The following is a 10413-nucleotide window of genomic DNA, read 5'->3' on the forward strand; positions in this document are numbered from 1 at the left end:
CTCCCCCCATCCTCCCTCCCTCCCTTCCTTCCTTGTCTCTTTTTTTTCTTTCTTTTTTCCTCTCTCTGTCTCTCTTTTTCTTTCTTTCTTTCGTCTTGCTCCATAGCCCACTCTGTGGTGCGGTGGCTAAATCACACCTCACTGTAGCCTTGAACTCCTGGGCTCAAGTGATCCTCTTGCCTCAGCCCCATGAGTAGCTGGGACTACAGGTGTGGCCCCCACACCTGGCTAGTTTTTAAAATTTTTATAGCTATAGATGTCTTGCCATGTTTCCCAGGCTGGTCTTGAACTCCTGGCCTCAAGTGCCCTTTCCACCTAGGCCTCTCAGAGGAGTGCTGAGATTACAGGCATGAGCCACTGTGCCTGGTCCTTGTTGTTTTTCTTTAAGAGGTGCATCTCTCACTGTGTTACCCAGGTTGGCCTCAAAGTCCTGGCTCAAGCCATCCTCCTGCCTCAGCCTCCTGAGCAGCGAGGACCACAGGTGCATACCACCATACCTGACCCCCTGTATTTTATATCTTGTTTTTTAATTTAGTGTTATTTTTTGGGACAGGGTCTTGCTCTGCTGCCCAGGCTGGAGTTTAGTGTCACAGTTGTGGCCCATTGCAGTCTTGCCCTCCTGGGCTCAAGTGTTTCTCTCACCTCAGCGTCTCTAGTAGCTGGGACTACAGGCGTGCGCCACCGTGCCTGGCTGATGTTTAAATATTTTTTGTAGAGAAGTGGCCTTGCTTCGTTGCCCTGGCTGGTCTTGAATGCCTGGCTCTAGTGACCCTCCCAGCTTGGCCTCCCGAAGTACTAGGATTCCAGGAGTGAGAAATTCTATTTTTTAGCTACATGCTTTGTTGATGTACAAGGTGTGGTCATTGCACCCCAGTGTGCACCTGTGCAGCTGAGGCCTGGTAAAGGGGCTGCGTCCGCTTGCCCACCTCAGAGGGTCAGCCCCAGAGGAAGCACTGGTGACCTTTGTTGCCATAGATTGGTTTCCGGTTCGGATTTTTTTTAAAAAACCAGCAGGACTTGACAGGGGCATGAGTAACACACAGTACCATGCACCGAGCGGAAGCGGGCAGCTTCGTGAAACTCCTGGGGGACATGCGCCGCCTTCCGCAGCCTAGCACTCCTGGCTCTCCATGTGCAGCTTCCCAGAGAGGGGCACGTGGCTCTGGTCCTGGGCCTGGTCTCTTCCTCCAGGGCCATGTGGCAGCGACGTCTGAGTGACTTGTGCCCACAGTTGGTGTCCGCGCGGTACCTCTATCCCGCTGAGAAATGGGTGTTGTGAATGCCACAGTTTAGCTGGGAAAACCACAGTGCAGATGAGTCACTGGGATGCACAGCTGCGCACGCAGGGCTGGACCGCAGCTGGACGGATGCGTCCTGTAGTGGAAAGCTCACGCCCGTCCTCAGAATCCACAGGAGCTGCCTGGATGCGCTGGGTGTGCAGTGGTGTGTGACTCTGAGGGTGGGCTGTAAGAGGGCGCGCACTGCTTCACCCTGCTAAGACCACGCTGCCCAAAAGCAGCAACAGGAGCTCTTTGGAGGGAGTGCCTCGAGCCCTGCCTCTGAGATGGGGTTGGGACTGCAAAGAGCGGAGCCCCGAGGCCCCGAGCGCCAGCGTGACAGCCCGGGGCATCTGTCGGGGAGCTCACCAACAGAGGCGGCAACCCTGAGAGGGACAGCGAGAGAAAGGGGGTTCTAATGTCCGCAGCCAGCAGTCAGGGTGTGGCATTCACGGGAAGGTTTGAGGAATTTGGCTCAGGGCCAGGGCTGGTTTCTTTCAGTGTTTTAGGCACTGAGTGGGCTACGTTTATCAGTGCCCAGAAATGTTGAAGGCGCCGTGTGGGTTTAAGCTGCTGAGTCACTGAGCCATTGAGGCGGATGCCGAAGGAAAGCAGGGGCGGCGGGGGAGGTCTCAGGGCCCGATGCCCTCGAGGGACTTGAGTCTGACCTGTGGGGGCTTGTGTGGTTAGACTGCAGGGTGTGCTCAGCCTGCCCCACGGTGTTTGTGCCTGTGGCCCCGCAAGCCATGTCCTCAGTCTCCCCTCTGCCTGTAGGAGGCCCAGCCAGTTTCACTTCAGATCTGGGGATGGCATGTGACCGTGCCAGGGTCTTCCTGCACATGGACGAGCACCCTGGGAGCTCCGTGGTCAGCAAGGTAGGCCCTTGCTGTCATTTCTCACCCTCCCCTTGGGGCCCTGCCCTCTCCATGGCTCACTGGCGCATTGGGAGCACCGTGGCTCTGGCGTCACATGGCACCTGCAGCCTCAGGAGGCTCAGCCGGCCGTCCGCGCTGTGCGATCCAGACCTGCCCACACCCTCGTGCGCTCTTCCCCACCATGTCCCTTCTCATTGCTGGTATCCCTGTTCTTCTCAAGGCCAAGAAAAGCGTGATGGGTGCAGAGATGCCCCCCACGGTCTCCCACCACTCAGAGAGTCACGCGGATGAGACTGTCACCAGCAGGAAGTCGGACGCCATCTTCAGAGCTGCCAAGAAGGACCTGCTCACCCTGATGAAGCTGGACGTGAGTGGCCCTGGCGGGTGCCTGGCTCTTATCCCACCCAGGGCCTGCAGCCTCCTCTCCGCCTCTGTCGGGCAGCGGGTCTGGGCGTGGAGGACTGCACAGGGGCGCTGTGGGTTGGAGCGCAGGCTTAGTTGTCTTTCAGCGTCCCCCTTTAGAAAGCAAGCAGCTTGACACCGCCTTATGTTCAAACTCAAAGCAAAGGCTTTCTGGGCCATCTGGGTGTCCCAAAACTGGAATTCAGAATTCTCATCTGTATTTGTATTTAATATAGCAATCACAGTGTCAGATTATTAGAGTATGACATTTTCTTTCTTTCTTTCTTTTTTTTTTTGAGACAGAGTCTCACTCTGTCGCCCAGGCTGGAGTGCAGTGGTGGGATCTCAGCTCACTGCGACCTCTGCCTCCTGGGTTCAAGCGATTCTTTTGCCTTGGCCTCCCGAGTAGCTGGGATTATAGGCACCTACCACCACATCCGGGTAAATTTTTGTATTTTTAGGAGAGACAGGGTTTCACCATGTTGGTCAGGCTGGTCTCAAACTCCCGACCATGTGATCTGCCCACCTCGGCCTCCCAAAGTGCTGGGATTACAGGTGTGAGCCACCACATCCGGCCGATTGAACGCTTTAAATAGGTAAAAAGGCGGCAGTGATAGTGTTGTGAGCTCCCGTGCCCCAGTCACCCACTTCCATAATTACCAGCGTGGCTAAAGCATTTTACAGCTTCGCTCCTAGCCCCTCCCCCAATTATTTTCCGTCAGAAAAATCTCAAACATGATATAAGTTCACATCATTCCTCTCTAACGGTTAAGGACCCCGCTTAGAGACATAACCACAGTGTCGTTCTGCAAGTGAAATGTTAAAAAGCTTTGATTGCTCACCCACCCAGCGTGTTCCTGGGCCCCTGACTGTTGTGAGTGGTTCTCCGTGGTTTCTTGTCGTATAGATCAGCATCTGAGTGAAGGCCACGCACTGCAGTTGGCTTCTCTGCCTCTTAAATCTCCTTTTCTGGCTCACTGATGTAACCCCAGCACTTTGGGAGGCCGAGGCAGGCAGATCACCTGAGGTCAGGAGTTCAAGACCAGCCTGGCCAACACGGTGAGATGCCGTCTCTACTAAAAATACAAAAATTAGCTGGGCCAGCTACTTGGGAGGCTGAGGTAGGAGAATTGCTTGAACCCGGGAGGCGGAGGTTGCAGTGAGCCAAGATGGTGCCACTGCACTCCAGCCTGGGGACAAGAGTAAAGCTCCGTCCCAAAGGAAAAAAAAATGTCTTTCTTTCTCTCTTTTTTTATTTTGAGACAGGGTTTCACTCTGTTGTCCAGCCTGGAGTGTAGTGGCGCCATCTTGGTTCACTGCAACCTCTGCCTCCCGGGCTCAGGTGATCTACCCACCTCCGCCTCCCAAGTAGCTGGGACCACAGACCTGCCCCACGCCAGCTAATGTTTGTACTTTTAGTGAGATGGGATTGCCCCATGTTGCCCAGGCTGCTCTCAAACTCCTGACCTCAAGTGATCTGCCCACCTCAGCCTCCCAAAGTGCTGGGATTACAGGCGTGAGCCACCGTGCCTGGCCAATCTTCTCTCTTTTTAAACAATTTTTTATTGTGGGAAAATGCAAATATATTTAGAGTAGGTGGACTAATATAGAGAAAGTGAGTACCTAGCATCTCTCACGGTAATGATCGCGGCCCAGCACCCCTTGTTTCTCTGCACCTGTTTCACAGCTCCACGCCCACCCTTGAAGCAAACCTCACCCTCATAGCACGTCACTGGTGAATAGTTCAGTATTCAACTCTAACCACAATAGTGTTATCATTTCTGAATACTTAACAGTAATCCTTAAAACGGCCAAATGGCTTCAGCCGTGCGGTCAGTGCCCCCCGTCCAGCTGTCTCGTCCGTGGCATGGTCCACTGTGTGGTCCGCACTGTGGCTGGCCCCCGAGTCCCCCCAGTCGCTCTCGTCCCCAGCCTCCCGTGTCCCCTGTGTCCCCCACATCCTCTCCGTCTCTCAAGGGTTCTAACTTTTCTTCAAGCTGCTGCTTTCATCAGGGAGGCCGCTTTCTCCTCCTGCAGCGGCTCCCAGAGCGCCCCAGGCTGACAGTGCGCCCCGGGGCAGCGCAGCCTCTGTTACTGGCTGTTCTCTGCCTGAGAGCTGGATACGTGGCTGCTCTGATCCTCACCCTCCTTCTCCTCTTTCTCCTTCTGTTTGACAAACCTCACGGAGACGGGTGGCGTCATTTCTTTCTTTTGGGGGAAACTGGCATTACTGCCTTCACTGTCATAGTTTGGGAAATTTAAATTAATGATTTGGTTTTCTATCGTCTTCCAAAGGTGATCGGTGGGTTTTCTTATTCTTATTTCATTATCACTGTGGACTGGGGGTTTACACATCTGATGTTTTCAAATCTTTGTGGGTGTTCTGTCCGCATTCCCTTATCCATGGTTTGCACCGGGGCCTCTCTGCAGGCCCCACGTGCTTTGGGCACTCCCGGGTCACTGACCTCTGGGAGCTCCCAGACTCTAGGCTCCTCGTGCCCTGGAGGGCATCGTTCTGTAGGTGGTGTGGAGACGGCGTCCCACTGCTAGCTATGCCAGTACCATGAGAAATCACTTTCTCCCTGAAATGACATCCTCTCTCTAGTATGAATGTGAGTTTCTGCATCTTCCGCTCTGCTCCACTGATCTCGATGTCTGTCTCTGTGCTGATGCCGCGGTCTGGCGTTGGTGGCTCTGCAGGTGCCCGCTGTCCGTCAGACCCCTGTTGGAGGATGGTCCTCGGAGGAAGGCCTTGCACGGCCTCTGGCCTCGCCACTTGTTGCCTCTGAACGGCCCTGCGCAGCCTCTGTTCTCCAGACCTTCATTTATGCTCTCCTCTCCTGTGGGTTCCCTTCCCTGAAGTCTGCTCTGTTTTCAGGACCCATCCCTGTTGGATGGCCGGGTGGTGCTTCTCCATGTTCCTGCAGGCACAGTGGTGTCCAGGCAGGGAGACCAGGTGAGCGCGGGCCTGGGGGCACTGGGACCACCCAGTGCCATAGCCAGCACCGGGTGGAGCGCCAGAGGAGGGCCTGGGCTGGATGGCAGTGACTGGAGACCTCCTGGCTCCGGGCCGCTGCCCCTCTGGGCACCATGGCAGAGCCCCTGCCCTCGGGCAGCCCCGAGCCCTGAGAGCTCAGTGTCCACCTTTGTTCCTGCTGCACTGGCCCCTTCTGCTCGCACTTGAGAGTGGGTTGGACAAGCAGATTTGGGAAGAGGTCGTAAGAGGTCACGGTGGATATAGATCGGTTCAGGTGGCCTCAGGGCAGCTTCATGGACACATCTGCAGACATAGAACCAAAATGTGTGACGTGTGCAGGGTGGCCCAGTGTAGGGAGGGGCCAGGAGTCCACCCCATGGAGACCAGGCCCCAGGTGAGGTGCGCGGGAATGCTGGGCTGACGCGTATTTGCAGTCAGCATGTGGGTGCCAGGAGGGAAGGTGTGCAGACCCGAGGCCCAGCCCGCTGCACGGAGCTCTCGAGAAAGCAGCTTGTCCGTGACTGCTGTCACGTCATGAAACTGTAGACACTGCCGAAACGTTTCCAGTGAAGCCTGTGCCCAGAGCTGGCCAGGTCGGCGGAGGGTCTCCCGGCCGAGCCTGGTGGCATTGTCCCCACACTAGGCCCAGCGCCTCTCCTGGGCCCCGTCCTGCCCGCGGCCGCTGGCGGCACCCCTGAGCCCTGTGGTGTTGTCAGGACGCCAGCATCCTGTTCGTGGTCTCGGGACTGCTGCACGTGTACCAGCGGAAGATCGGCAGCCGGGAGGACACGTGCCTGTTCCTCACGCGCCCCGGGGAGATGGTGGGCCAGCTGGCAGTGCTCACGGGGGAGCCCCTCATCTTCACCATCAAAGCCAACAGGGACTGTAGCTTCCTGTCCATCTCCAAGGCCCACTTCTATGAGTGAGTACCACGGGCCAGGACCTCAGGGCGGGCCCCAGCCCCGCCTGTCCTGAGACCCCTCCCTGAGAGGCCACCCTCTTCCTGGAGCACTCACCCTCTTCCCTGTGGCTGCACTGCCCCTGCCCCCGACTGTCTTTGTCCCCAGCACCCACGTAGGCCCCTGTCTCTGCCCCCTGCTCTTGGGGTCCGTTGGCAAACCCCCTCTGCCCGCAGCGATCTGCTTCAGGTGGCCATCTCTGTGGTCTGCTCCCAGCCATGTCTGCGTACCACCAGTCAGTTCCGGGGCTGGCCAGCATGGCTCAGCAGGGCCCACACTGGGGCAGGGCCGGGCGTGAGCCACTCCACCCCTGCAGCCTGTGCTGACGTGTCGCTGGTGATGTGGAGGTAGAAGGGAGGCCGTGGTGAGGGTGCAGCCCTGGCTCCGGGAGGAGCCCCACAGACAAATGTCCCTGCTTGGGGCGGAATGTTTCCCTGTCGCTTTCCGGGCGCTGTGCTGGAAGATATCTGTCCACTGGACCCCAGCCATAGGTTTCAGATTCGGCCCCTCCGGGCCCAGAGCTGCCCTCGGCCTGCTTGTGGGCTGCCTGGCAGAGCCAGCGCGTCTTCGCACCCACGGTGCTGGCGTTCTGCTCTGTCAGGTCCAGAATCTTCATGGAGCCTCAGGTTCAGTTTCACCCCGGCTCTTGCCTCTGGCGGCTCGAGGCGTTCTGTGTGTGTTTCTGGAAGGCCTCCGCACCCCTGTAGGCCAGATGTCTGCTGTGGTCTCAGAGCTCTTCTGCCCGAGTGGTCAGGCAGCAGAGGTCAGGAGCCTAAAGGTCAGCGGAAGCACAGCAGTTGAAGAAACGGGGTTGGCCGAGCGCAGCGGTTCACGCCTGTAATCCAGCAGATGGCACTGCGCCGAGCTCTGCTTCAGCCTGGGACCCCCAGCAGGGCAGTGGGCCGGGGTAGGGGCAGCGGGGCCCTGGCAGGGTTGGGAAGGGCTTTCTGCATGGCCTCTCTCTTCCAGGCCTGGCGTGAGTGGCCGCAGCTGGGTCCTGATGCTCAGTGCCCTGACACCGCAGCGTAGGTGTGCCAGAAGGGGGCTCTCTGAGGTCTCCAACAGCTGCTGGTCACTGGGCACGTGGCGGGCAGTGCTGTGCTGTGGGGCGGGCAGCGGACCGGCACGTGCCCTGTCCCAGCTCCCATCATAGTCTCTGCGCCCTCAGTGTGGGGCGGGGGTTGAAGGTCCCACCCACTCCCGAGCACTGTGGCCCTGGGTGAAGGGTAGGGCCGGAGGGACGGGGCGGGAGTGACTCCAGGCTGCCTGAGGTCCCACCCACTCCCGAGCACCGTGGCCCTGGGTGAAGGGTAGGGCCGGAGGGACGGGGCGGGAGTGACTCCAGGCTGCCTGGCAGAATCATGCGGAAGCAGCCCACTGTCGTCCTGGGTGTGGCACACACGGTGGTGAAGAGGATGTCGTCCTTCGTGCGGCAAATCGACTTTGCCCTGGACTGGGTGGAGGTGGAGGCTGGGCGAGCAATATACAGGTGAGGCTGTGGGTGCCGTGCGCGCGGCATCTGTGCTGCCTGGTGTGTGGGAGCCAGGGATGGGCAAAGCGTGGTTACCGTGGAAGCCACACACAGAAGGTTGCATTTCCCCGGCGCCACCCCAGGTTAGCTTGGAAACATGCCTCATGGCCTCCTGGATTTCATGGTGCCCGCCCATGCTAAGACACAGCACGTGCTCCACGGGTATCTCTCCGTGTCAGTATATTCAAGTCCACACCGTCCCTTTAAAAGGGCCCCACTAGCCGGGTACGGTGGCTCATGCCTGTAATTCCAGCACTTTAGGAGGCCAAGGTGGGTGGATCATGAACTTGGGAGTTCAAAACCAGCCTCACCAACATGGGTGAAACCCCGTCTCTACTAAAAATACAAAAATTAGCTGGGCATGGTGGCACATGCATGCAATCCCAGCTACTCGGGAGGCTGAGGCAGGAGAATGGCTTGAACCTGATAGGCGGAGGTTACAGTGAGCCGAGATCACACCACTGCACTCCAGCCTGGGCGACAGAGTGATACTCCATCTCAGAAAATAATAGTTCATACCAAGGAAATTTTAGAATATTTATTTGTTTAAAACAACCCATGCATGTTAACATAAATATTTTAAAATAACAAATACATTTTCCGAACCAAAAATTAGTTAGTGAGAAGTCTGCGTTTTCTCTTTCTCTGTTCTGAGGTCTGGCTGGTGTTGGGAAGCTGGGTGTGGGAGCCAAGGTGGGTGGCCCAGGGCTGCAAGGCCTCTGTGTCTCCCGCAGGCAGGGGGACAGGTCCGACTGCACCTACATCGTGCTCAGCGGCCGGCTGCGCTCTGTGATCCGGAAGGACGACGGGAAGAAGCGCCTGGCCGGGGAGTACGGCCGAGGAGACCTCGTCGGTGTGGTGGGTGCTGGGCCTGCTCCCGCCTCCCTGCCCTCTGCATGTCTCCCGGGGCATCCTGGGTTCTGGCCTGGGTGTGGCCTGGCCAGTTCCTCAGGAGTGAGCCCTGGGAGTAGGTGGCAAGAGTGATGCCCGGGGCTGCTTTGTGGTGAGCTCCAGGCTCTGCCCCTGCTGGGGCTCCCAGGTGCCTGTCCTGACACTGGCCTGGGTGCATCCGGGTGTCTCTTGAGGGCTGGCAGCGGCAGGAGCTGCCTCTGGTGGGGGCTCCCCTGGAGCAGCGGCAGCGGGGCTGGACCTCCTGGGGACTCCAACACAGTAGGCCCTGTGTCCCAAGTGAGCGGCAGCTGCCCAGCTCCAAGGTGCCGCAGCCCAGGCGTCTGCCAATTTGCATTAACGTGTTTTTTTTCTGAGATGGAGTCCTGCTCTGTTGCCCAGGCTGGAGTGCAGTGGCGCGGTCTTGGCTCACTGGGACCTCTGCCTCCCGGGTTCAGGCGATTCTCCTGCCTCAGCCTCCCAAGTAGCTGGGATTGCATGCATGTGCCACTATGCTGGGCTAATTTTGTATTTTTAGTAGAGGTGGGGTTTCACCATGTTGGCCAGGCTGGTCTTGAATTCCTGACCTCGAGTGATCCACCCACCTCTGCCTCCCAGAGTGCTGCGATTACAGGCACGAGCCACCGCCTGGCCTGTGTTAAGTTTTAAGCCAGTGTGCGGGAGGCCCGGGTGCCCCCTCCTGGGGGCGGCATGGTCTTTTGGCAGCCTCTCTGAGCCTGGAGGTGCTGAGTGTGCCCCGTTTTTTGCCCCGGGCTGGTGGGAACTCTGTGCCAGCATGCTCTGGTATAATCTTGCCCCAGCTCTGCTAGCGCTGAAGGTCTTCCCATCAGAGTCCTGAGCTCCCAACGGCTCAGCGGGCTCTGGGCCTCTGGTTGGCATATGTGTAGCCTGGCGGCTCCAGCTCTGTCCACCGGGTGGAGGCCCACACACCTGGCCAGAGGCCGGCAGGGAGGCCTCGGTGCTCCATGGCAGGGCTTCTGTAGGCTCTGAGGGACATATTTTATAAAGAAGTGTTCTCCAAAAGCATTTATTTCTGCGGGAGAGCCGAGACTGCCCGTGCTCTAGCCTGTGTCTGCAGCTTGCCTGGGTTGTTGGGGGCACCTTTGGCTTCTAGCATGTTCCAGTGGTTCTGACAGCAGCCACACGCCAGCACTCACTGGCTGCCTCCACCTTGTGGCAGCCTTGGGCTCCTCCCTTGCTTTCTGCACCCTGGGGCCGTGGATGGCTTCCAAAGGGAGCCCGAGGCCGTCAGGGACAGGCCCAGCTGGCTCCTACCCTCCCAAGGCTGTGGCCCTAGCAGCCAGCTCCTCTCCTCAGGTGGAGACACTGACCCACCAGGCCCGGGCGACCACGGTGCATGCGGTTCGGGACTCAGAATTAGCCAAGCTGCCAGCAGGAGCCCTCACGTCTATCAAGCGCAGGTACCCACAGGTAAGGATGGTGTGGGTGAGGGCACGGCACAGGTGAGGGAGGGGGGAGCGGC

General features: G+C 58.3%; 2 protein-coding genes across 5 annotated transcripts in view; one reads left to right on the top strand and one right to left on the bottom strand.

Annotated features, from left to right (window-relative positions):
• Positions 1-10413, bottom strand: part of C8G (complement C8 gamma chain) — a 618926-nt gene that overhangs the window by 75496 nt on the left and 533017 nt on the right. The window lies entirely within an intron of this gene.
• Positions 1-10413, top strand: part of PNPLA7 (patatin like phospholipase domain containing 7) — a 71688-nt gene that overhangs the window by 28396 nt on the left and 32879 nt on the right. For all 4 annotated transcript variants that reach the window (XM_017505458.2, XM_017505460.2, XM_017505461.2 and 1 more), the window contains 7 exons: positions 2052-2152; positions 2373-2519; positions 5433-5510; positions 6248-6453; positions 7848-7979; positions 8756-8879; positions 10248-10361. In XM_017505458.2, the coding sequence (XP_017360947.1) occupies positions 2052-2152; positions 2373-2519; positions 5433-5510; positions 6248-6453; positions 7848-7979; positions 8756-8879; positions 10248-10361 (902 nt within the window). The remainder of the gene's footprint in view (positions 1-2051; positions 2153-2372; positions 2520-5432; positions 5511-6247; positions 6454-7847; positions 7980-8755; positions 8880-10247; positions 10362-10413) is intronic.

This window comes from Cebus imitator, unplaced genomic scaffold (assembly GCF_001604975.1).
Source record: "Cebus imitator isolate Cc_AM_T3 unplaced genomic scaffold, Cebus_imitator-1.0 Scaffold339, whole genome shotgun sequence".
Lineage (NCBI taxonomy): Eukaryota > Metazoa > Chordata > Mammalia > Primates > Cebidae > Cebus > Cebus imitator.